The 27,772-nt window shown below is 37.2% G+C and overlaps 1 protein-coding gene across 5 annotated transcripts in view; it reads left to right on the top strand.

The window, feature by feature from the left end:
• The window catches only part of SKAP2 (src kinase associated phosphoprotein 2), a 172,079-nt gene that overhangs the window by 94,102 nt on the left and 50,205 nt on the right, over window positions 1-27,772 (top strand). For all 5 annotated transcript variants that reach the window (XM_082693203.1, XM_082693204.1, XM_082693202.1 and 2 more), the window contains exons 5-9: window positions 4,564-4,641; window positions 5,908-5,991; window positions 22,290-22,414; window positions 23,295-23,358; window positions 23,705-23,842. In XM_082693203.1, coding sequence (XP_082549329.1) covers window positions 4,564-4,641; window positions 5,908-5,991; window positions 22,290-22,414; window positions 23,295-23,358; window positions 23,705-23,842 — 489 coding nt within the window. The remainder of the gene's footprint in view (window positions 1-4,563; window positions 4,642-5,907; window positions 5,992-22,289; window positions 22,415-23,294; window positions 23,359-23,704; window positions 23,843-27,772) is intronic.

Consider the following 27,772-nt stretch of genomic DNA (forward strand, 5'->3'; position numbering starts at 1 on the left):
GAAGTCCACATTCCTATTTTGGAGCCTGCAAATATGTTGTTACCTGGCAAGCGGGAATTAAGTTTGCAGGTGGAATAAGGGTGCCAGGCAGCTGACCTTAAAATAAGGAGATTATCCAGGTGGGCCCAAAGTACACACAAGAACCCTTAAGAAGGAGACAAAGAACCAGAGAGAGCATTGTGAGAAAGACTCAACTAGCCATTGCTGGCTTTGAAGGTAGAAGGGGGACAATAGCCAGTGAAACAGCTCAGACTTTGGGTGCTGGAAAGACAAGGAAAATATTCTTTTTTAGAACCTCTAGAAGGAACACATCCCTGCTGACATCTTGATTTTAGCCCAGGGAGATGCTTTTTGGACTTATGGCTTCCAGAGCTATGAGACAATAAATTCGCTTTGTTTTAAGCCACTAAAACAAACCAAACCAAGCCAACAAGCAAAACAATATAGGCAGTCACAGAGTAGCTGAGAAGTTACTCTATATAGGAGATCAAATTTGATTTAAAATCCTTCTGTAACATTTGGAATGCCTGGCTGGCTCAGTGCCTGGAGCATGAGATGCTTGATCTTATTTGAGCCCCATGCTGAGTGTAGAGATTACTTAAAAATAAAAAAATAAGAAACAATCCTAAGAAATACCATCTCTATTTTAAAAGTAAGAAATAAAATCTTTCTGTGAAATCTAATTATGTATTATTAAAAAATAGCATTTATAAAAGCATAAAGTATGCCCATATAAATACTCTATGAAATAGTAGTCTTTTTTGTAGCATGAAATTTCTCATATTGAGGCTTATTTTTAAATGATTCCTTTTTTTTTTAATTAAGATGTAATATATTATTTGTTTCAGGGGTACAGGTCTGTGAATCATCAGTCTTATTCAATATATTGATATACTTTCATCCTTACAAATAGGAAGGAGTCTTACAAGGGTTTCCATAAATTAGTAACTCTGGAATTTTTAGATAAAACATTTTTTAATTCCATTAGAAATAATTTTAATATGTTATAAAAATGTATCTCGTCTAAAAAATTAGTCCAAAGAATCTGAAATCTTAAAGGGATTTTCTTTACACTTAATTTTATGAGCTAGGGACAGCACTCCTATATTAAAAGTTTATCTAAAAAAGCAGTCTTCAGACATGTACTTAGGTAGTTCAAATTCTGATTTGTACTCCAAAGTTAAAGAAGCAGTTGTAAGTGAATGGGAAAGATAATAACTCTATGGATAATATAATGCACATTCTTTTGATGTATGACTTTTTGACTATTATTTTAGTGGATATTGATGAACACACACTTGATTTCATATTTTTCTGAATTCTGATTCTTAATTATTTCCTTAATTATTCTATGAATCCCATTTAAATTTTGCATATTTTGGTAGATTACCAAGAAAATTAATAGCAGCCACAATTATATATGATTATGTTTTTTGATATAACAGAAGCTTTTGCTTAGACTCAACAGAGCCTCAGGTATCTTTTGGGTCATATTTGTGAAGCATTTCCTACATGCGTATCACTGTTCTCTTCTTTGGTTTCAGAAAGACCTATTAAAGACATGGTAGAACTCTCATGAGGCTATTGGAATTTCCATTTCAAGAAGTAGAGTTAATAAAGGCAAATTCAAATTACCCTAATGGTTATTCAGTTTTTGCTTGGTGGCTTTCAGAATGACTTGCCACTTTACAAAGGGCTGGAGAGACCAACAGATGGTAAACCTGTGAGTTGCAACCTCTGCTTTTGCCCCCAGTTTCATCACATGAGTCATTGTATCAGTCTTTACAGCCTTGTCTGCAAGGCTTCATTCCCCTGGGAATGCTGTGGTCCCACTAGTAGGAAACTGACCATTTTTGTCTCTAAGCATGGTATGAACAAATTTTTTTTTTTAAAAAGGAGATGTTATATTAGCCTTAGAGATCACCAGTACTAGCATGTCATTGATCAGTCCTTTCTGAAAAGAGTAATAATGGGAAGTGAGAAGATAAGCTCTCTGAAAGGAGTATTCTAAGCTAACATTACTAGTAATCTTTTAGTTACTGTAGTGATTATTTTCTTAAAAGGTTATTGTTGTTTGGTATACCCATGGAATTCATAATAATTTTTGCCAGTAAAAAAACAATAAAACATTTGAAATTCTAAATTTTCCATGTGGAGGGGAGAATTACTAGGATATGAGAAATATTTCATTTGTATATTTCTTTCACAGATCTTTCAGGCCAAGATTCTAGCTAGGAATCAACCTTTGAAAGGACAGAAGACAGTTCTTTGCTAGATCTGAAGGAAGTTACCAGTTGCTCTACCAAAAATATGTTGTGCACAGATTCCCCATTTGATATATTTGAAAACTGAATCCATCTTGGACCTTGGCCATTTGTTACTGAAAGTACAAGAAAAACGGGACTGTGGCTATGTTTCATTGAATCCTAGGATTGGGAGGGCCTTAGAGATGATCTAAGTTTTTCATGTTTTAGAAGAGGAAATTGATACCCTACAAGGCTTAATGACCTCAGGAAAATCACAGATTTTCAGTACTGAGATGTCGTCACAGACTTTTGTAACCTATACCATGCATCTTAAAGTCAGTATCAGTGTCAGACTCAGCATCTAGGTACCTGCTGTAGCACAAAACCATTTTATTTTATATTTATACCCCCCTTAAGTTTAGGTTTCTCTGCCTTGCTAGGACACAGTCTTTTTGTTTGGTTTCCGTTTCCAGGTATACTAGTGAATTTTTGTATTTAAAATTTTTTAGAATAAGAAAAAAAATGTGTTGGCAAATCTTTGTCTATCTCTTATATATTCTCTAGAAACAGAGAAAATGGCATCTAACTTTGTACAAATGTTAAGTAAAATATAATTAAATTTTACTTGTGGAATAATGAGTTCTGGGCCAGTAATAGCTCTGGGAACTGAAGCTCATTTAAAGACTGTTTCCTAAAGTGAAGTACTCAGCATATCCTTTAGGCAGCCAGAAATGTCTGCAGGATACTGGACATCATCTAGAAAGATACAGGAAACAAAACAGAAAGCATTCTCTATCTTTATACAAAATTAAAATGTATGAAACACCAACAGGTGTACAAAATATTAAATACAAAACATTATAATAGAATATTATATGTGCAAAATTTTTACCTTTGTAGGATCAAATTTATTCTGAAAAAAGAAACATGGATACATTTACTCAACAACTAGTCAAATGTTTATATTGGCTCTCTCTAAAATTTTTTATACGTTTCAGTATCAGTGTGCTATTTAAAATATACTTTAATAATATTGTTTTGTTTATTGACTAAAATTGATCCACCATGGAACTGAAATTGGTGCTTTACTTTTAAACTTTATTAAGGAAAAATATCTGATTTTATAATTACTGTGATTCCTATAATATAGTATTAAAACAACTTATCTGGTAATTCTATGATGAATTTGTATATAATAAAAATTTTATCAAAATACTTTAAAAAAAAAATGATAAACTATATTGATGGTATTTCCATTGGGTATATTCCACAACAATTTTCATTAGATTGGTTGTTTTCACTTGTTAGAGTTCCAGTAAAATGCTGAGATAACTGTATTATAGTTCTAATGACATTTCTAAAAATATTGAACACTTGGGAAATTACTGAATAATCTATAATTCATGACCATGAATATATGATTTCTAATTCACTTAACTTTTGCCTTAACCTTCCAATTTTTTGTAGGTATCTAGTATTTGTTTATGGTCATTCTACTGGCTTTTTTTTTTTTTAAGGATTTTATTTATTTATTTGAGAGAGGGAGGACACACACAAACTGGGGGAAGGGTAGGAGGAGAGAGACAAGCAGACTCTGTACTGAGCATAGAACCTAACACGGGGCTCAGTCTCAAGACTTCAAGATCATGACCTGAGCCGAAATCAAGAGTTGGGTGCTTAACTGACTGAACCAGTCAGGCATCCCTGTATTAAATTGTTTTACCAAATTTTGGACTCTCAAATGTCCTAGAAAAACCTAAAGCATTCAGTTGAATGTCTACAAGATTTCTCTGTATTTGCTGTGTTCCCAGAGAAACAAATTTTAGCATTTGATTTTCTTGGGAAAAAAATTGTTTTATGTTTTACTTGGTAGGAACAGAGATATGCAGTTTAAGAGTCAATAAGCATTAAAATTCTTGAATTGTTAATATAAATGGAAAGAAACTTTATGTGGATTTATTTGAAATTCCTAACTTCTCTCTCAGGGATTTATGGCATTTATTGATAATAGTTCCCTGATCTTTCCCCTGGAGAATGTAGATCATAAAGTATTGCCCTGCAGAGACCATCAAGTTACATAATATTACTGTTTTGGGGGGATTATAATATATTAAGATATAGGAATTCAGAACACTTGTTTCCTCTCGAGATTTACAGGGGAGAGACAAGATTATGGAATGGATCTGAAACAAAGCTAATAGACTTGAATTTAATTAATTTAGGTGACTGTGAGTACACAGAACCTAATGAGATCTGGTACTTGGTTTTTCAAAGACGGATTACTCACTAGTTCTTTTTCTTCCTCTACTTCCCACAGGAAACCAGTTTCCTCCAATTGCAGCGCAGGACCTTCCTTTTGTTTTAAAGGCTGGCTACCTTGAAAAACGCAGAAAAGGTAAACTATAAGATTCTACTGAAAAATCTGACAAACCATAAGTGACTCTTAACCTCACAAAACAAACTGAGGGTTGCTGGGGGGAGGGGGTTTGGAAGAAGGGGGTGGGATTATGGACATTGGGGAGGGTATGTGATTTGGTGAGTGCTGTGAAATGTGTAAACCTGGTGATTCACAGACCTGTACCCCTGGGGATAAAAATATATGTTTATAAAAAATAAAAAATTAAAAAAAAAAAAAGATTCTACTGAAAAATCTAAAAATGGCTTTATCCTTATATAAAACATGTATGCAGTATACATATGGAGGCAATATGTTCTTTAGGGGATTGAAGGGTTTTAAAACTGTAGGAAAATCAGAATAACATTATCCCAGCCACAAAATATAGTTTTTAGCTCCCAATTTTTGATTAACAGGTGTTTGGTCAGGTGTTTGTTTAGTTGCCAGTCGTGGTTATTTGTAAATGACTCAGGCGCTGCTTCCTGCCCCTTAGAGGAAGGCCGCGGGCCATGACCGTATTCTCAAGGATGGGATTTCTCACTGTTCTCCCTCCTGGCTGAGCAGCAGGTTACCCTGCGCCTGACCTGGCGTACACCATGTCTGCTGTGGTTCTGATCAAGCCTGGCGTATTGTCTGCCATTTTCTGTTATCCATCTAGTGTTCCTCTCCATTGGCTGTGATAATCGGGAATTGACCATATGGTCTCACTCTTTCAGCACCAATATATAATGGAAATGAAATACAGAGGTGGTGTTACTGCACGGGAAACAGAAAGCAGGAAGCCTCTTCATTACCATTTTGCTTTTCTCACGAGTAGTCCCTACTACTTGGGGCCTTTCTGTTTATATTCCATTTCTTAGTTGCTTGGTTTTCTTAGATGAATTTTAAAGCTGAAAGAGATAATAGAAGTAGTCTAGGTCAACTCTGCACCCCCCCTCCCACCCCGGCCCTTTTATAACAGATGAAAAAATGAGACTCAGATGAATCCATTGTCTCAAAGCTGTGTCATCACATGTCCTTTGGACAGTCCCTGTGTTCGCCCCAAGTGTAGCAGTCCTATCTCTGCGTCACTTTATTCCTTTTAACTTTGTGTTTGTTTGTCTCTTGGAGAAGAAGATACAAGTGAATTAGTCATAGAATTTTAGAGCTAGCAGAAATCTTAGAAATCAGGTCAACAAACTTTTCCTTTTATAATAAGGAAATGACGTTACATTTATGCTGTATGTGTAATGTGTGTTATCTGTTCCTTTTCCTCCTTTATTGTAGATCACAGCTTCCTGGGATTTGAATGGCAGAAACGCTGGTGTGCTCTCAGTAAAACAGTGTTCTATTATTACGGAAGTGATAAAGGTAGTATTGTTGTTCAGTCATCAACTTCTGCTGTAGGAGGGCTTTAAGGACGATTTTATACCCCCATTTTAGCAACAGAGTAAACTCTAGACAATGGGAGAAAGAATAACTGAGAATTTTAATAATTATAGTCTGAGACTAACTTACAGTTTTATTTATTTGCCAAATGCTCCAAATTCCAGAATGCCCTTAAAGTTAGCACAGTTAGGAAAGAGATAAAAATCGATGTGGCTTTTCATTTTAGGAAATATTTATCATCCAAGTTATAGAATTTTGAGAAAAGTTAAGACCATTAGGGCTGTGAGAGTTTTGAAGGGAGAAAAAGGTATTTTATTCTTTCAGATTTTTAAAAAAAGATTTTATTTATTTATTTGACAGATAGAGGTCACAAGTATGCAGCAGAGAGGCAGGCAGAGAGAGAGAGGAGGAAGCAGGCTACCCGCTGAGCAGAGAGCCCTGGCTCCATCCCAGGACTCTGGGAACATGCCCTGAGCTGAGGGCAGAGGCTTTAACCCATTGAGCCACCTAGGCGCCCCTTCTTTCAGATAGTTTTAAAAGAAAACTTTAGATAAAATGAAATCCGTGCCACACCTTCCTCAGCTTCTTTCACGGATTTCAATAACAACAGCAGACACCTCCATAGAGATTCCTGTTCTGACCCCTGCAGCTGTATTAACTGGTCTAACTCCAACTCTGTGAGGGAGGTACTATTATTAGTTCTATTTGTCTTACTGTTTAGAAAACTGAGGACAGAGAGGTTAAGTAACTTGGTCAAGGTCACAGAGCTGGTAAGTGGCAGATGTGGGATTTGAGTTTAGGCATAATGGTGGAGTCGGTGATCTAACCATTAACATAGAAACAGAAAGATACATTTTGTAACTTTACTTGCTGATTCATACATCTCTTACTCAGAGCCCACATAATTTCAAGCTCAGTATTTGAACACATAAAGCCATAAAATACTGAAAAATTTAAAGAATGTTAGCTTTCTTAGTTTTTCTTTTTTCTAGGAACAGCAGGTCAGAACCTGAATATTGTAAAGTAAAGGTAATATATAGAAATCACTAACATTCATTTCCAGAAAGGACATAGAAGTCCAGTATCACTGAATACAAGCTTTCCTGTCGAATTGTTTACTTGTTGGTGTTGTTTGGAAATTTATGTTTCATTTGGTATCACTTGCAGTTTTGGGGCTTTTTCCTTAGATATGTAGGTATGATTATTTTACACATTTCAGATAAATTTGTATGATAGGATTATTTTACACATGCAGATATGATAATTTTACACGTTTCAGATAAATTTGTATTACGTAGGTGATGCTAGAAGTTGGCTATTATCTTTTGGCTATTGTAGTTAACAAATAAAGAATTAATTTAGTGGCTAGTTTGCAGTCTGTCACTGATTTATAATATGTTCAAATGTAATAATGGCAACAGCGAAGTGTAAACTAGAAATAGCTCTCAACAGGCAGCCTTCTTTATTCCGCTCAGGGTAAGTAGGTGATTTTGTCAGAAAATTTAAGCTGAAATTCAGTTATGACTACCATAGGTCATAAACATGCATTATTATGACAAATATAATTTGGTACACCATTGTGAATTGAGATCAGGATCTAACTTTTCCACAAGGAAATATCCTCTATTTCATAAGACCAGGGGAAGCTCTGTGACTCTGGCTCAGTTAGGTTTCTCATTTCTAATTTCTTTAAGCCTCAGTGAATACTAATGTTTGTTTTGTCCACTCCTCGTCCTCGCTGATATATAACAACTGTTAGGTCAAAGATTAGCAAGAGTTTTCCCCAAATTTAAGGGATATTTGTATTTATTTCAAATAAATATGTTTATTTCAGTAAATAAATTCTAGTTATTTTACAGGGGGTATTAGTTAAATTCCTATTTCTGTTCTTATTTGATGAGAACTTATGGTAAGAATGTTCTTTGTAATTTATATTCGAATTATTTTGTGGAACATTCAGCCACCTGTACGCCACCACTTTATAAAAAATTACTATTCTAGTGTTCTTTTTTAATGTAGATATTTGAGGATCTGGTGTATATTTCCATAAAACTTTCCCCTTTTACTCTGAAGTCTCCACTGAGAGTTCACGTCTGTTTTTAGTGGTTCTTTTGGCTGCTTCCTTTAGAATTTTTGGCCAGTTCTTCTTTTGGGGACTTGAAGGGAGGGAAAAAACCTATCTTTGGACACTTCTTAATTACTTGTTTGGCATGATTCTAATTTCCTTCCTTTGTATCCTTTTCTTTCTAGGAAAATGTCTTGTGAAACTTTTACTTTCTTTTGTGAAACCAGATAGCTGATTTGTACAGCGTGGTTTACTATACATATGAACCATTTGGCTAAACTTTAGAGCTGTTTAGATGTATGAGAACTGTAATCCTCCAACTAAGTAGGATTTAGATAAATGGATTATAGAGGCACAGAAGGAGTTGATACCACTTACTGGGTTAAACTGTTCTTTGTTACTGTTTGACAGATGCATAGTTCACATTTTATAACTTACCGTGTGTGCCAAAAAAACATTTTGACCCATCAGGATGGTAATGGCTTAGAAAGAGTAGTTCCACCCTCTAGGGTAAATAATGCACTTACCTTTGTACCCATAAATAATATTTGTATTTATTATTCATGAGCATTTGTAGCCCTTAAGTAATATATACGTATATATTTTGTCACTTTATGAAATCACATCCATCCTTTTATCTCTTTCTTCTTCTTTTGATTGTCACAAATCCTATTCATCAAACTTCTTAGATTTTTAGCTATTCTGGGTGCCATCAAGATAACCATTCATTCACTCACTCATTTATTCACTTTTTTACTGAATAAATATTTATTGGATACTTGGTAGATACTAGGCACTGGGGATCTGGAGATAATCCTGCCGTAGAGATACTCCCAGTATGAGTTTTGTGGGTGTCCTTGAGAGGAAGGGGAAGTCATGGAAATAGAGGAGGGGGCAGAGTAGGTAAACTGATCATCTCAGTGCAGTACAGTATTTAATTTAAATATGAGACCTTTGTATAACAAGGGACAGTAGCTAACTGCCTACAGGAATTAGGGAATACTTCCTCATGGAGATGACTCTTTATTGGGCCTTGAGGAAGACTAGGAGTTTGTCAGATAAAGAAGGGTAAAATGGGCCTTCCAGGCAGGGGAACAAAAGAGATTCTGAGCTGTAAAAGGCCTCAGATGATGCCAGAGTTGGAATCAAGTTAGAGCACAGAGTGAGTGAGGGAAGGGGGCCCACAGGGCTAAAGAAATGGGTTTGAATCAGATTCAAGAGCCTTATGAGAATAAGGGCCTTGCTAAGTATTTTATCTTTTGCATGACCTTTAAGCATAGGGCTCTATGACCACATTTGGTTTTTAGGAAGTAATAGCAATAGGATTGTGGAGGGTGAATTCGAATGGATAGAGGCTGGGTGGGAAGGACCGTTTAGAAAGACACTGAGCTAGGCTAGGCAGGAAAGGTCCTCACAGGGCTACTACTAAGAGTCTATTAAGGATTTAGGGCAGAACTTTCTAGCTCCAAAGCCATGCTCTTTCTACAACTTGGTTGTTATCCACCCCTCCAAAGTGCCTGTAAATGGTAGCCCATTTAGGAACTTGTTCCAAACTCATGGTTTTTGTCTTATATTTTTTGTTAAACCTCTGTATAATCTTGAATCAGGATTCTGAACCTTATCTCTTCCCACTTTTAAGAGAGAAGTGGTTAGTTTGTAGTATCTCTTTCATTCCCACTCAACAGGTTTTGTTCCCCCTACCTCCACTCCCCAATTAAAGAAAATTCCAGTTGTCATACAGTATGTGGCAGCTGCAAGTAGCTTTGGTCTTATCTAGTCTTTAAAAATGTACATCAAAAGTTATTTATTATACTATGTGTTTACAATTTTTTTATTGTAGTATCTTTTCAATATATAATAAACCTCACTAGAGAATAAACCTAATATAATATGATATGATATGATATGATATGATATAATAATATAATATAATAAACTAATATAATATAATATAATAAACCTAACCTATAATATAATAAACCTAATATAATAAACCTAACTAGAGAATTAGACCTAATTTGTTGCATTTCTGTACACTAACAGAAAGAGAAAAAAAATCTTATTTATAAGTGTATCAAAAAGAAGGAAATATCTAGGAATAAGTTTAACCAAGGAGGTAAATGACCTGTATATCGAAAACTATAAGACATTAATGAAAGAAATTGAAGAAGATGTCCATACTACACAAAGAAATCTACAGATTCAGTGTAATTCCTATCAAAATTCCCATGGCATTTTTTAAGAAATAGAACCAACAATCCTAAAATGTGTATGAATCCTCAAAAAAACAAACAAAAAAAATCAAATAGCCAAAGCAATCTTGAGAAAGAAGAATAAACCTGGAAGTATCATGCTCCCTGATTTCAAACTATATTACAAAGCTATAGTTATTAAAATAGAATGGTATTGTCATAAAAGCAGATAAATAGATCAATGGAACAGAGTAAAGAGCCCAAAATAAACCACACATATATGGTCAATTAATTTATGGCAGAGAAGCCAAGAATATACAATGAGGAAAAGACAACCTCTTCAAAACACGGTGCTAGGAAAATTGGACAGCCACATGCAAAGAATGAAACTTGATCACTATCTTACACCATACACAAAAAGTAACTCAAAATGAATTAAAGACTTGAAAGTAAGACCTGAAACCATAAATCTCCTTGGTGAAAACATAGGCTGTAAGCCCCTTGACTTTGGTCCTGGTGATAATTTTCTGAATCTGACATCAAAAACAAAAGTAAATAAGTGGAAAATGTCATTAAAAAGCTTCTGCACAGCAAAAGAACCATCAGCAAAAGGAAAGCCAACCTACTGAATGGGAAAAATATTTGCAAATAATCTATTTGATAAAATGTATAAAGAACTCTTATAACTCAATAACAACAACAACAACAACAACAACAACCACCCAGTTAAAAAATGGGTGGAGGGGGACACCTGGGTGGCTCAGTGGGTTAAAGCCTCTTTTTTCGGCTCAGGTCATGATCCCAAAGTCCTGGGATCAAGCCCCACATCGGGCTTTCTGCTCAGCAGGAGTCTGCTTCCTCCTCTCTCTGCCTACTTGGAATCTCCGTCTGTCAAATAAATTAAAATCTTAAAAAAAAATGGGTGGAGGATCTGAATAGAAATTTTCCAAAGAAGACACACAGATGGCCAACAGATACCTGAAAAGATGTACAGCATCACTCATCAGGGAAATGCAAATCAAAACTATAATGAGTATCACCTCACAGCTGTTACAATGGCTGTCAGAAAGCAAGAAATAATAAGTGTTGGTGAGGATATGGAGGAAAGGAAACACTTGTGCACTGTTAATGGGAATGAAAATTAGTGCAGCCACTATGGAAAACAGTATGGAAGTTCCTCAAAAAACTAAAAATAGAATTACCCTATGATCCCGCAATCCCGCTTTTGGGTATTTATCTGAAAAACAAAAAACAAAAAACAAAAAACAAAACGAAAAACACTAAGTCGAAGAGATAGACACCTCGTATTCACTGCAGCATTATTTACAATAGCTAAGACATGGAAACACCTGTGTCCACTGGTCGATAAATGGATAAAGAAGCTGTTTTATATATATATATATATGGTTTCACTCATGAGGAATGTAAGAATAGAGCAGAGGATTGTAGGGGAAAGGAGGGGAAAACGGAAACAGAATGAGAAGAAATCAGGGAGACAAACAATGAGAGGACTCTTTTTTTTTTTAATGGGTGAACTGAATTTTTTTTAAAGATTTTATTTGACATTGTTTATTATTTATTTATATGACAGAGAGAGATCACAGTACACAGAGAGGCAGGCCGAGAGAGAGGAGGAAGCAGGCTCCCTGCTGAGCAGAGAGCCTGATACGGGACTCTATCCCAGGACCCTGAGATTGTGACCTGAGCTGAAGGCAGCGGCGTAATCCACTGTGCCACCCAGGTGCCCCCAATGAAAGACTCTTAACTATGGGAAAGAAACTGATGGTTGCTGGAGGGGATGGGAGGGGTGAGGGGTGGGGTGACTGGGTGATGGGCATTAGGGAGATGTGATGAGCACTGGGTGTTATACGCAACTGATGGATTACTGAATTCTACATCTGAAACTGATGTTATATATGTTGGCTAGTTAAATTGAAATTAAGAAAAAACAGGCTAGCATGGATGTCTGTCCAAAAAAAAACAAAAAAAAAAACCCCAAAACTGTGACATATCTATGACATATATATGACAAGTCAGGTTGGCTTGCAATAAAACAGCACACTGTTTGATTTAAAAGTATATCTATAGATCAGAGATATGTGTAGATTGAAAATAGACATATTTCAGGTCAAACTGTGTACTGCTGTGTATATACATAAATCTATAGATGATAGGTTTTCTTTGAACACCTATGTGCGGGGTATCCTTAATGCAGAGTGGTGTAATACATTGGCTTGGAGGAGTGGGCACAGGGGACTCATGAAATGGGATGATAGGCAGGAGCTAGCTGGCTGGGGCAGTAGGTGAATGAAGGCTTGGGAGCCGGGAAGGGAGGCGTTAGGTTGTTCCATGCCCCAGGCAGAAGTTTGGCCTTTCCTGTGAGGCACAGTGAACATTTGCGATCGTGGAAGGTGAGGAGGTGGCATGACCGACTCCGACTGCATGTCGGAAAGATCATGTGGAGGGGTGCCTGGGTGCCTTAGTCAGTTGGGCATCTGCCTTTGGCTGAGGTTATGGTCCCAGCAAGCCCCGGGGCATGAGGCTCCCTGCTAGGCGGGGAACCTGCTTTCCCCTCTCCCTCGGCCGCTCCCCCTCTGTGCGCTTTCTCTCTTTCTGTCAAATAAATCTTTAAAAAAAAGTCATGTTGACAGTTGTGAGGAGAAGGTGAGACTGGAAGCAAGATGTGTGCCGAAGCTGAGAGCCCAGGGAGATTGCTCAGCGTGGGTCGCGTGTGATGGAGCTGCAGGTTCTCACATACACTTTTATCCCCTGTCATTTGCGTGAATAGTAGGAGTGCTGTCTATTCTCTAACGATCTTGGGAGGCTCCAAGAGGATCATATGTGTAGGATAGTAAGGCCCTCTGTATAATGTTTATCCTAACAATAGCCATATGCTATGTTAGTCTAATAGGCCATATCATAATGATCTGATTTTCAGTTGTAGAAGAAAACAGTAGGTATAGCCAAAACCAAACCAAACCAAAACAAAACACCAAAAAACAGGGCTTTAAATTCCCATTCTACAACATGCCTGTAATTTATTTATTCTCCATTTACCCCTACCTCATACTGCCTTGTTTTTTTAACCAAGCTTATACCTGTGGTTGAAAATATGTACAAATACCACTTGATTTTTATGCTTGCAGTGTGCTTTTATTTTTAAGGGGGAAAAAAAAGGTTTTGGAAATACCTAAAATTTCCTGCTACCAGATCATATAAACCACACTGTTAATTCTAACTAAAGTGTTTCCCTTTGGACTCATAAATATTGCCTGTGTTTATTACTCAGAGCCAATTGGGGCTCTCAAGTAACAAATATATATATAGCATATAGTATTTTTCACTTAAAATAGTAATAATTTGATATTTCCTCATGGTATAACTCAAAACACCAGAAGTATATTTCAAGTGGCTGAATTAGCATTGGCATCTGTATTTCTGGGAGCTGTACAAACAAGGAAAAATGTTCATATATCTTTACCTGAGGGCCTAAAGCAAGTTGTTAATCAGTTTGATGAAGTTTAATGGAAAGGTTTAGTATTAAGGGGCATATTTTCCTTTTTCCTACTAATAAGCATGAATACTTAGGAAATAGCAAGAGTTATTCGCTAAGGAGAAAGGCCATCTTAAATATAAGAAGCAGATTTACCAAAAGTTTCTTTCTTTTTTTTTTTTTTTGTAAGATTTTATTTATTCATTTGAGAGGAAGAGAGTACAAGTGGCAAGGGAGAGGGCGAAGCAGATGCCCACTGAGCAGGGAGCCCTATGTGGGGCTGAATCCTAGGACCCTGGGATCATGACCTGATCCCAAGGCAGACACTTAACCGATTGAGCCACCTAGGCTTCCCTGAAGCATATTTTCTGAGAGCCAGTGAAAAAGAGGAAAAGCAAGCATGTTTGCAAGAAAAATAGGACTTACTGGAAAAATAGGTGGCAGTGGGTTAGAGGGAGAGAACGTAGGGGCGGTTGATGAAGAGAAAGGAAGAAACCAAGAATGATGCTCAGTTTTCTGGGTTGGAACTTTCAGTTAATGGAGGTGCCATTGATTGATAAGGAGATTGATAATGAGAAAGATCACAAGTGTTGTGGGAGAGGGCATAAGATGATCTCCATTGTGGGACTGTTATATTTATTGTACCCATAAGATGTTAAAGAAGTGAAACGTGTGTAGTGACCAAATGAAGATTTGGATATAAAATCCTGAAGCTGAACTAAAAAGAAGGAATTATGAATCATAAGATACTCGTAGAAATTTAATTCTTAGATTGGGCAAGGTTGCCCAGAGAAAATTGTGAAGCAGGAAGAGAGGAAGGTTTAGAATATGATGCATCATGGCTGTTTAAGAGATAGATAGACAAAGGTAGAGGAGCCCAAAAAACAAGCTGAGAAAGTTGGACCCAAGTTGCAGGAGGAAAGCAAGATAATGTTCATCTCTACCAAGATTTCATAAATTGCATGTTCTAGAACAGTGGATTTTCAAACATTAGTGTATATCAGAATCACCTAGGATACTTGCCCAAACTTTGGTTTCCCGGACCCACCCTGACAGAGTTCCATAAGCAAGTACAAAATAGTATTTTGTACTGGTATTTTTTTTTTTAAAGATTTTATTAATTTATTTGACATAGAGATCACAAGTAGGCAGAGAGGCAGGCAGAGAGAGAGAGAGAGAGAGAGAGGAAGAAGCTGGCTCTTTGCTGAGCAGAGAGCCCGATGTGGGGCTCGATCCCAGGACCCCAGGATCGTGACCTGAGCTGAAAGCAGAGGCTTTAACCCACTGAGCCACCCAGGTGCCCCCATTTCTGGTATTTTTAATTGACATGTATGATCAAATGTAGTTGGTGATTCTTGAAATATACTTGGAGAAACGTCTTTCTAGGAGGCAGTGTGAAATGGTTGCAAGAAAACAAAGGCTTTGTAATCACTTATGTGAGGGTCCTGGATTTTACAGTCTACTGGTTATGTGACTGTGAGCAAATTCATCGTTTTAAAGTTTGTTTTTCCATCAGTGCTGGGATTGTAATAAATACCTTCTTTTTCTTAGAATTATTTCATGGTATGATGAGATAAGTTATTAAATTTCTGGGCCTACAGAAGGAGCTCAGGAAATATGAGTTGTCTTTGGGTACTTAAGAAACCTAGAACACCATTTACTATAGCATCAAGAACCATAAGATACCTGGGAATAAAACTAACCAAAGAGGTAAAGGATCTGTACTTGAGGAACTAAAGAACACTTACGAAAGAAATTGAAGAAGATGCAAAAAGATGGGAGACCATTCCATGCTCATGGATCAAAAAAATAAACATTAAGATGTCTATACTGCCTAGAGCAATCTATACTTTCAATGCCATCCCAATCAAAATTATACCGGCATTTTTCAAAGAGCTGGAACAAACAATCCTAAAATTTGTATGGAACCAGAAGAGACCCCGAATTGCTAAGGAAATGTTGAGAAAGAAAAACAAAACTGGGGGCATCACGTTGCCTGATTTCAAGCTTTATTATAAAGCTGTGATCACCAAGACAGTGTGGTTTTGGCACAAAAACAGACACATAGACCAGTGGAACAGAGTAGAGAGCCAAGAGACAGACTCTCTATGGTCAAATAATCTTCGACAAAGCCGGAAAAAATATACATTAGAAAAAAGACAGTCTTTTCAATTAAAAATGCTGGGAAAATTGGTCAGCTATGTGTAGAAGAATGAGACTTGGCCATTCTCTTACATCATACACAAAGATAAAAACTCAAAGGATTTCTTTGAGTTGGATAAAGGACCGCAACATAAGGCAGGAGTCTATCAAAATCCTAGAGGAGAACATAGACAGTAACCTCTTCAACATCGGCCACAGCAACTTCTTTCAAGATATGTCTCCGGGGTGCCTGGGTGGCTCAGTGGGTTAAGCTGCTGCCTTCGGCTCAGGTCATGATCTCAGGGTCCTGGGATCGAGTCCCGCATCGGGCTCTCTGCTTAGCAGGGAGCCTGCTTCCCTGTCTCTCTCTCTGCCTGCCTCTCCATCTACTTGTGATTTCTCTCTGTCAAATAAATAAATAAAATCTTTAAAAAAAAAAAAAGATATGTCTCCGAAGGCGAAGGAAACAAAGGCGAAAATGAACTTTTGGGACTTCATCAAGATCAAAAGCTTCTGCACAGCAAAGGAAACGTTTAGTCAACAAAACAAAGAGGCAACCCATGGAATGGGAGAAGATATTTGCAAATGACACAACAGATGAAGGGCTGATATCCAAGATCCATAAAGAACTCCTCAAACTCAACACACAAAAACCAGATAATCACATCAAAAAATGGGCAGAAGACATGAACAGACACTTCTCCAAAGAAGACATACAAATGGCTAACAGACACATGAAAAAATGTTCATCATCATTAGCCATCAGAGAGATTCAAATCAAAACCACATTGAGATACCACCTTACACCAGTTAGAATGGCCAAAATTAACAAGACAGTAAACAAGTGTTGGAGAGGATGTGGAGAAAGGGGAACCCTCTTACACTGTTGGTGGGGATGCAAGTTGGTGCAGCCACTTTGGAAAACAATGTGGAGATTCCGTAAGAAATTAAAAATAGAGCTACCCTATGACCCTGCAATTGTACTACTGGGTATTTACCCCAAAGATACAGATTGAGTGAAAAGAAGGGCCTCCTGTACCCCAATGTTCATAGGAGCAATGGCCACAGTCACCAAACTGTGGAAAGAACCAAGACGCCCTTCAACGGACGAATGGATAAAGAAGGCATGGTCCATATACACTATGGAGTATTATGCTTCCATCAGAAAGGATGAATACCCAACTTTTGTATCAGCATGGATGGGACTGGAGGAGATTATACTGAGTGAAATAAGTCAAGCAGAGAGACTCAAGTATCATATGGTTTCACTTACTTGTGGAGCATTAGGAATAACATGGAGGACATGGGGAGATGGAGAGGAGAAGTGCATTGGGGGAAATCAGATGGGGAGACAAACTGTGAAAGACTGTGGACTCCAAGAAACAAACTGAGGGTTTCGGAGGGAAGAGGTGGGTGGTTGGGTGAGCCTGGTGGTGGGTAGTAAGGAGGGCACGTATTGCATAGAGAATTGGGTGTGGTGCATAAACAATGAATTTTGGAACACTGAAAAGAAATAAAATAAAATAAAATGGAAAACCCCCCCCACAAACCTAAAACACAGCTGTTAGCCTAAAAGGCAGTGAAAAAGTAGAAGGAAATAGCTATCATTAACTGCACGAATTTTATTTTGTAAGAGATTAGAGCCAGCTCCTTTTTACCTTGAATATACTGAATTAGGATTGTGTAAAGTTAATTTACTTATTTAATAGATTTTATTATCTTGTTTCTCCTGGCAGACTTCAGTTCTGTAGACATTAAATTCTAACAATATGATATAGGCAAGACTAAAGTGTGAAAAAGAAGCTGAGGGAAATATAATAGAGGGACAAACACCTTAAAAATACAGAGGGTGTCAGTGTGTTATAACATAAAAGCTAAATACTTGAATTAATACTATTAAATCATCAAAAAAATGTTATGTTTAAGAGAATTGTTTGAGAAGTCAGGAAAGTATATCTTTCAGAAATATTTCTATTATAATGACTAACATTTTACAGATGTTTGGCACTTAAAGGAATAAGCTTCTAGTTGGGAAGTTCCCTTAAATGCAATACTTATTAGTCTTTTGCAGTTTGGGATAAATCAACTTACATGACTTTATTTCCCATTTGATTAGCATGTTACTATTTTTTTTTTTAAACAGTCTGTCTCAAGCCAACAAGTATCCTTGAAACTATCCCAGAAGGCACTATGGAATTAACTTCTATATAAATTATTATGGATTGTCATACAATGCTATGGTTTTCTCCTTTTTATCTCTCTGGAGGAGATGCTAACGTGAAGAGAGAAGAGTTAATCAAAACTGTCTCTATGTCCATTTCATGTCTTGAACTTCCTATCCCACATTGGCTAATAAGAAAAAAGGCTACTTGGGGCACCTGGGTGGCTCAGTGGGTTAAAGCCTCTGCCTTCGGCTCAGGTCATGATCCCAGGGTCCTGGGACCAAGTCCCGCATCTGGCTCTCTGCTCAGCAGGGACCCTGCTTCTTCCTCTCTCTCTCTCTCTGCCTGCCTCTCTGCCTACTTGTGATCTCTGTCTGTCAAATAAATAAATAAAATCTTAAAAAAAAAAAAGAAAAGAAAAAAGGCTACTTAATGGTCATGCATTTGCAAAAGCTATGTAGCAAAAGCTATTGCAAAAGAGAGAGTTATGAATTTCCTTCCATTCTCTTCAGCCTTTCTGGTCTCATACTTGTACCCTCACTTGGATGCGTAAATGGTTATTTATTCCCAAATATTCAACTATCAGTTGAATAGGTCTAGGTATTAGTTTTTTTTTATTATTAGTTTTACTTGGTTAGAAAATACCACTTTCTATTTTGTAGACCTAAGTCTTTCTTTGGCTGAATGAAGTTTTCTTCTCTTAAATCTTTGATTATTGGCTCTGTGTTTTTTTGTTACTCGTCTGGAATACCCATTTTTCTTATGTTTTATTTTATTATTTTTAAAAGATTATTTATTTATTTATTTGACAGACAGAGATCACAAGTAGGCAGAGAGGCAGGCAGAGAGAGAGGAAGGGAAGCAGGCTCCCTGCTGAGCAGAGAGCCCGATGTGGGGCTCGATCCCAGGACCCTGGGATCATGACCTGAGCCGAAGGCAGCGGCTTAACCCACTGAGCCACCCAGGCGCCCCTCTTATGTTTTATTTTTGTCAGTCTTCCATATCCATCATATTCCTCTTTTATCTTCCCCTTTATTCTTTTTATTCCCCCTACCTGTTGGGGTAGAAAGTTTTAGGTATATCTGACCTGATTTTTCAACAGTGTTCAATATTTTCAACTTCTTATTACTTGAATAAATCATTTGTTTTGCTGCTGCATTTTCATTTCCTTAAACAGCATTTCCCCCTTATTTGCCAACTCCGTTCCAGTATCTGTCTCAGCCGTCTCCCCTTTTATTTTATATTACATTGTTTTATCTTTCATCTCTTTTAGATTTTCTTTTACATTATAAAGGATGCAGAACAACTGTTTATATCTGTTTCTCTTACTTTGCTCTTGCTTTTTACATCTTGGATACTAAGTTTTTGTATCACATAGTATTTTTATGGCACCTCTGTTCCTTTGTTTGCTTTTCCTCTTTGACTTATGTTTGGATGTTAATATCCTTGTCTCTGTAATTGGGGCACTTACCTCTAGATTGGATTCATGGCCTCTCTCTGGTTCATCTGACTAGAGGCTGCTCATGTTCTCCTCTTAGAGTCTAACAGAAGATCTGGTACATGGCCCTACAGCACTTTCTGGGGTATCGTCTAAAGTGGATCTGCTAGCCTAAGGCGAGGTCACTCATTTGGCGGCCTAGTTGTCTGATTTCTAGATGATCTAGCACAAGAAAGTTTCCTGCTCCCTGCAATTCTTCCAAACTCATAGTGCCGACTTTACTTCTCTAGGTATAAACCACTCCTTATGCATTTCCATCCTCACTGATGTTACATTGCCAAGAATTTCAGACAGAGTAAAGATAGGAAGCATGGGCTTTAGATGAGTTGGACCAAATGATTAGAGCAATTGAGGCCTTGTGCAGCAAGGGAGCCTCCTTCTTTCATCTGGGCTTTGAAAATCCTTTTTTTTTTTTTTTTTTTGTGCAAGTTTAAAGAAATCTCTTAAAATTGTTGTGTGGCTTTTCTATTTGGCCTCTATTGCCATTTTTTGTAATGAAAATTAAATCTTTTGGCCGTCTAGTGGACCACTGAGTAATATTCCTGGAGCACTTACATTTGTATCGTGTGTGTGTGTGTGTGTGTGTGTGTTGCAGTGGGAAGGTGGGACAGGTGTGATGACGTGTTACTAGATTTTTGTTTCACCATACCTGTAATGCTCCCTCGCCTGTTTTAAATGCTCGATACAGATTTGTTCAATGAGTAGATGAATGACAGTCTTCTTTGAGAATTTAAGTTTAAACAACAATGCTTAACCATTTATTATTTTAATACTTAACCCCGGTAATACTTTTCTAATCAGATATCTTGCGAAATATGTCCTGGAAGTACCAGTTCCATAAAATGTTCTATGAATAAAGGGTTCCATGGACAAAGCATTTTGGGAGAAATGAAACTTTCTCATAGAAGTGCAATCAATATGTAAATATATTGAGAGCTTCAAGAAGTCCTGGGTTAACAAAACCTAGTTAACTCTTTATAATTCAGGATATCCCAAACTTATTTGATCATAGAAACCTATTAATATCCCATAAAACACACTTTGGGAAATGCTGGTTTGAGTTTTGTTTTTTTCTGAACATCATAAAATACATTGTAGGCTTTTTCCATAAGTCAGATTTCTAATCTTTAGATCATGGAGAGATGTTAATATGATTAGAGTGTTCAGATTTAAATTAGGAATTTCTAACTCAGATTTCTTTTCTCATTTTGTATTTTGAAAAAAAATTCTTTTTTTTTTTTTTCAAGATTTTATGTATCTATTTGTCAGAGAGAGAGAGAGCACACAAGCAGGGGAAGCAACAGGCAGAGGGAGAAGCAGACTCTCTACTGAGCAGGGAATTGGATGTGGATCTCGATCCAAGGATTCTGGGATCCTGACCTGAGCTGAAGGCAGATGCTTTACCAACTGAGCCACCCAGATGTCCTTCAGTAACTTTTTAAAATTGTATGTTAGTTCAGCCATTAAATTAGTGTATTTAAGAAAAGGAGATAAATGTTTTATTGGTTCATAGAGTTGAAAGAACCTTTCACCCATGATAGGAAGCATTTCTAGATTTTCCTTGAGCTCAATAAAAGAGATAGTTGCCCTTTCTCACGATCCTGAAATTGCAGGTTAACCTAGAAGGAAACCTATAGTGGTGCAGCTTTTCTATCAAAATGGAATAACTGGAAGAAGTTGGAAAGCTTACTAATTTTATCTCACTTTCAGAGTATTAAGTCCTTTGCTGTAGTCCTCCTTTGTCTTTAAAATAATATCTGGCAAAAGCTCAACTTGTCTTTTTTCTTTTGCCTCCTCATCCTGTGGGATTCAGACATGGTTTTGTCGCTTACCCATTCGCTGACGGGTTAAGAAACCGACTTTTCTTTGGTTTTGTTTCAGCCACGAATGCTTCCTGACTTGCTTTTCCTCCTCTCTCCGGCCAAATACTTTGTTTTCCCCTCATAGCTTTTACACCTAGTAGTTTTGTTTGACTCTGCTTTTTAAATTTACAGTTCAGATTGTACCAACGTAGGAGATATTTTTTAAAAGAAGTGCTGTGTTTTAGAGACCTTTTGGAGGTGGGTATTGGAAGGTGGTAATGAGAAGCGATGGTGGTAGGAAAGCCCAGTGAGTTTTCGGTTCCATGTTTTCCTTCTGGCTTATCACTCTGAGACAGTCAAGAATTTGGAGTGGGGGGATGCCTGGGTGGCTCAGTTGGTTGGACGACTGCCTTCGGCTCAGGTCATGATCCCGGAGTCCCGGCATTGAGTCCCGCATCAGGCTCCCAGCTGCATGGGGAGTCTGCTTCTCTCTCTGACCTTCTCCTCGCTCATGCTCTCTCTCACTGTCTCTCTCTCAAATAAATAAATAAAATCTTAAAAAAAAAAAAAAAAAAGAATTTGGAGTGGGTTTGTCCAGCAAGTTCTGAGTTCCAGTTCTTAGATTTTCCCTACAACAAAGTGTCATATTTTCATGCTTCCTTCTGAATAAGGCTTTCTGTGGACCTCTTCCTCTCATCCCTAAGATATCCTTTGTGAACCCAACCATCCCAGTACTTCTGTAATTTTAGAATTAGAAATGATATCTAGAAACATTATTTGAACATTAAATACTATGAAAACAATATGACAAAAAAAAAATACCCTTTCCAAGAATTGACAGAGAAAATCTAAATAAAAGATAATCAACTGAGCAGTCATATTCACTGCAGTAAATGAAATTCTAACTTTCATTTTATCTTCCACAGACAAGCAACAGAAAGGTGAATTTTCAATAGATGGTTACAATGTCAGAATGAATAACACTCTTCGGAAGGATGGGAAGAAAGATTGCTGTTTTGAAATCTCTGCCCCTGATAAACGTATCTATCAGGTTGGAGTTTTTGTGTTGTTTGGAAATTAAGTTGATAAAACGTTTTGATGATTTCATTTATAAAGACATTAACGTCTTGTTAAAACAGATCTCCCTGACATGTTAATATTAATAAAAGATACTGATTTTATACAATGAACATTCATATAAGAAGAAATAGATTTTTTAAAAAAAATTTCAGATTAGTTCAAGGGATATCTTCTCTCGAAAGAGAACAACAAATATATAATTTATCAACTACTTCACATGTTGCATTTTTTATCTATTTTAATAGCACTGCGTGATTTCTTAAAAGAATTACATTGCAGAAAGAGTAAAATTATCAAAAGAAAAATATCAGCGTGTTAATGCATATTGTATTGCTTAGGTTTGTGGGAGCAAATGAAGGTAAAAGCACATATCAGCTCTGTGATTCAGGAGCTCTCAGCCAGCATCAATATGGAATGTATGTTTAATAAGTTTTAAATATCTAAGATTGCAGTTGAAAGCCAGTTAATTAAGTTGTCAAGTAGTGTGTTGGAATCTGACAAGAACATTTTTAAGAAAACTGTACCCGGCAGTCTAAAGAAATTCATGGGTGTCTTCTAATTGTCAAGGGCAAATTTTGTTCATCAGTTCTGTCTTTGACATTGATGAAGAGAAGCAGCTTTTTTTTCCTGCACAGCTGCCAGCTGCTGATCAGAGTTTCAAATCCATCATCCTCTGCTTCAATTACGTAAATTTGTCAAAATTAACTGTACATTATAAGAAGCATCCTTGCAAGAAAAGTAGTACCAGACATGAAAAGAATTACTAATGGCCGTAAAGAAGTGATAAGAATGCGACATACCTTTCATTTCCATGTGGTGATTTTTCTTACTATTGTTTATTTTTTTATTAGTTCACAGCAGCTTCTCCCAAAGATGCCGAAGAATGGGTACAGCAGCTGAATTTTGTATTACAAGGTAAGAGCAATCAGTGGAACTAGTCACTGCAGTCTTTAAATATTGAATAACTGAGTGAATTTAGATTTTCATATATGGAACGTTAATGACTCCTATGAGAATGACCAAGTACCATGGCTAGTCCTGATACAGACTGTTTACTTCAGATTTATTAAAGTGTTTTTTTCTATAAGTACCAACTGGAAACTTTGCAATTCACATATTTATGTAATAATCAGTTTTGGAAAATGCTTCAAGTTAAGAATATAGCCTGTGACTCTGTTGGGCTGCAGCAGTTTAGAAAATAGGGTTTTGAAAACCTCTTTTGCATCCTTAAAAAATTTGCCTCATGCAACCCATTTTTCAGACATGGGTTCTGATGTTATTCCTGAAGACGATGATGAAAGAGGAGAATTATATGATGATGTTGACCATCCCTTACCAACCAGCAGCCCACCAGCAAGCAGCCAACCCATTGATGATGAAATTTACGAAGAACTCCCAGGTATCTATCATCTGGTGATTCATTTAAGGATTTTTAGGGCTTCCCCCCCACCCCGCAATGTCATATGTCATCAAGTTGACAACTTGAATGGAAATGGTGAGCTATTAAAAACACGGACAAAGAAAATCCTCAAAAACCTATTTTATGAAAAGGGTTCTGCTTGAGGTATTTCAAGCGAGTGGATGTACACTTATGAAAAGTGAGTGGAATGTTAAAATGGAGCAGATACAGTCCTAATCTCATGGGACTTTTGGCTCATTAGCATTGTTTATGCTACATAATTTTTTAATTAAAAAATTGACTTGTCTTACAGTTTTTTCCACCAACTCACACATCATCTTTTATTTATATATCTTGGAATTTCTATTAACCAGAAATTCTGTGCACTCCCCATATGTCAGCAACTTCTGCCTCATATATTCCTTTTTGCTGTGGTGTATTGCATTGTCTGGGAGGAATATTGTTGCACCATAAACAAAGGCCTTTTGAGGCTTGAAGTTTTCTCACTTGATATTTTATCATCAGTGCGAACAAGTTTTCTTATTCTACATTTTCTGCAATTGTTTAGCGTTAATATGCCTTAGTATCTGTTCTGTAGCATAAAATTAATTGTCTATTAGCTATTTGATTTGTATTTTTGAGGGTTAAGCTAAAACAGAATAGGTATCACGGACTTAGGATACCTAGAATATGAACACATTCAGGGAATCATTGCATTACTAATACGGTAGGTTGAAATGAGCTTTTTTCTGTCTATTAAAAAAATCAATAGAGAAGAAAGAGGGATTAAGAGCAATGTGAGATTTAACCAACATCTCATGCAGAGAAGTTATTTTTCTCTGAATAGAATGACTTTTTTAAAGGATTTTATTTATTTATTTGAGAGAAAGAGAGCATGAGCAGAGTAAGGGGCAGAGGGAGAAGACTCCCGGCTGAGCAGGGAACCTGACTGTGGGGCTTGATCCTGGGACTGATGGGATTATACCCGAGCCATGGGCAGACACTTACCTGACTGAGCCACCCAGGCGCCCTGAATAGAATGATTGGACAACGTAGTATAAACCTTTAAAACTGATTTAAAAAATACTCAGAAAGTTCCAAATTAACATACAGATACAATTTTCAATGAAGTCAGTAGAGATAGTAATAAAAAGCACAAGGATTTTGGAGTCAAAAAATTTAAATTCTGGCTGTCCCATGTACCAGCGCAATGACCTTAAAAGTTTTCTTTTCTTTGGCCTATCATTCTTTATCTTCGTCTATAAAATTCTTCTTTTTTTCCATCACTAAAATGGGGATAATATCATGATGGAGGGAATGAGCTCTCAGCACAGTGCTTGAATCATGACAAGCCCACGAAAATTCTCACATCACCGTTATTGTTTTCATTATTGTATCTGGTAAATTCTTGCAAGGGCATATATGAAAGTATAAGAATGGTTTTCTAATCAATAAGAATTAATGAATGTAATGGTATTATAAATTCAGGCACTACAGAAACTACTGAAATATGCATCTACATATTGTTTTTCACTACCCTCGAAGATGATTAGTGTAAAAGCATAATTTTGTGGGGAATAGTAATCTGTACCTTTGTGTTATTTTAAAGGAGCTGTATGTTTATAGCTCCTTCCTTTCTGATTGATCCTAGGGAAATGGCATCTGCCATAGCATTAGTTATCTTTGAGTCGGGAAGAATATTTTCTGACTGCTTGGTTTTAGTTACACCCTATGGTTAGCCCATTTATTTTAGTTTTAAAAATGTTCAGAAGAGCTTGTGAGAATGTATAGTGAGGTAAAATGGAAGAAAGTAGGACCTTTGAACATATTACTCTCATACATCTTTTATTTCTTTAAAACCCTGCAGCGGCTGGGTTATATTACAGTTGTTGGACTGACTGTTCTTTAAGTTCTGTGTTTCTTCAGCTTGACCATCCTCTCTCCACCACGCTGCCCCCCACCCTCCAAAAAACTATTGGTGAGGAATAAAGACCGAATATTCATAGTCCTCTTCCAAACAAAGGTCCAAGGAAGACCTCCTTTAAGTAGCTTAAAATCTTAAAAATATGATACATCTTTTATTTCCCTCACCACAGATGTTCTACTTCATCCCTTTTTTTTTGGCCTGAGGCCACATAATTGTTGGAAATAACTGGTTACTCTTTAAGTGGTCTTACTTCTTGCTGAGGTTCTGGAAGAAATCTAAGCTGCTCTGGGATTCCTTGCCCCTGCCTGGGATCCCAGTTGCCGTACAAAGTGATTGAGCTTTGATAGAGCCTGCTCCCGTGCCCCTGGGAAGGAGGCTGGGGTAGGCAGCTGTGGAATGTCTCCTTCTTTCTTCCCTAGTGTCCGTGAGAGCCGCTTCAACACCTGCACAGTTCAAGTCTGTCGAGGCTGAGCCAGTCAATACAGAGGGGATTTTTCTTTCTTTCTCGCTCTCTCTCTTTTTTTTTTTTTTAAAGACTTTATTTATTTATTTGACAGATATCACAAGTAGGCAAAGAGGCAGGCAGAGAGAGAGGAGGAAGCAGGCTCCCTGCTGAGCAGAGAGCCCGATGCGGGGCTCAATCTCAAGACCCTGAGATCACGAAGTGAGCTGAAGGCAGAGGTTTAACCCACTGAGCCACCCAGGCACCCCCGGAGGGGATTTTTCTTAGTGGAAGTCCTCAAGTTGTCTCTCAGACAAATACTGTTGAGGTTTTATTTAACAAAATATCCAAAACTAGGAAGTCACTTTTCTTTCTTTAGAGAAGGATCTCTCATTCAGGGTAAGCATGGAGGGAGCTGCTTCCACTTCCCTGAGAGACGAATATAGTTTTGAGAGGAGGGGGAGGAAAGTGAAAGAGCAGAGAACACATTCAGAAACTGTTGGTATTTTTCCAGTTCTTTGCAAAGAGCTACATATCTCTGAGGTCTGACTAGTGAAATTCCAAGAATGAATTAATACTACGACAATTTTCTGTCCATTCTATATAGTCGAAAACCAAACCTCTTCGTTGGAAGATGAAGCATACAAATGTGTTTGAAGGAAAATCTAAGTATTCAACGTGTTACTTTAAGTCACAGAGTTCTTTTTCTGAGAAACTAAAGCTCTTATTCTAATAAATAAGTATTTTTGAATGTAAATAAACCTTCAGTGTTGAAGTCTCAGTAATAAGAAGGGAACATTGTTTAAAAAATCATATTATGAAATATCCCTGGAAACATGTTGAATTCTCTGGGAGTGTGAATGTTTTCCTTGTGATTGTTTTTCAGGGAGGGTCTTCAAACTTGATAACGGTCGTTTCTCTTTAATTTCTTGTTCATTAATTTTTAAGTAGCTTCGCCAAAGAGTAAGAGTATGTTTGTAAGACTTCTCTGTGCGTAGGGGATTTATGCATATGTGCAGAAGAGAGGAAAGCGTGCCATTTCTAGGGAAAGGCGTCTGGCTTTTCTTCAGATACACTAAAGCTTTGACATCTTTAATGTCTTGGCGCCTCTTTGCCTGGCCCACTCAGGTTTGCTCTCACAGTGACATTACTGTGGCATATTTGTGTTGGCATGACTTGTATATTGATCAAAGTGTGTCATACAGTTTTGTAACAGTCCTGAGTTCATTTGGCTTCACCCAAATTTCCAAAGTTGGTGCTCGTTTTTTTACTAGAAATATGGAAGAACGGTTTTGTATGATTTTGAATCTTTTTTAAAAAATATATTTATTTATTTATTTGACAGACAGAAATCACAAGTAGGCAGAGAGGCAGGCAGAGAGAGGGGGAGGCAGGCTACCTGCGGAGCAGAGAGCCCGATGTGGGGCTTGATCCCAGGACCTTAGGATCATGACCTGAGCCACCCAGGTGCCCAGGTGCCCCTGATTTTTGAATCTTGAAAGAGGACAGCAGTTCTTGGGGAATGGCTGCAGAAATCAGCCTAGCATGCTCTTCTGGTGAC

The sequence above is a fragment of the Mustela nivalis genome, assembly GCF_964662115.1.
Source record: "Mustela nivalis genome assembly, chromosome: 12".
In the NCBI taxonomy this organism is placed as follows: Eukaryota; Metazoa; Chordata; class Mammalia; order Carnivora; family Mustelidae; genus Mustela; species Mustela nivalis.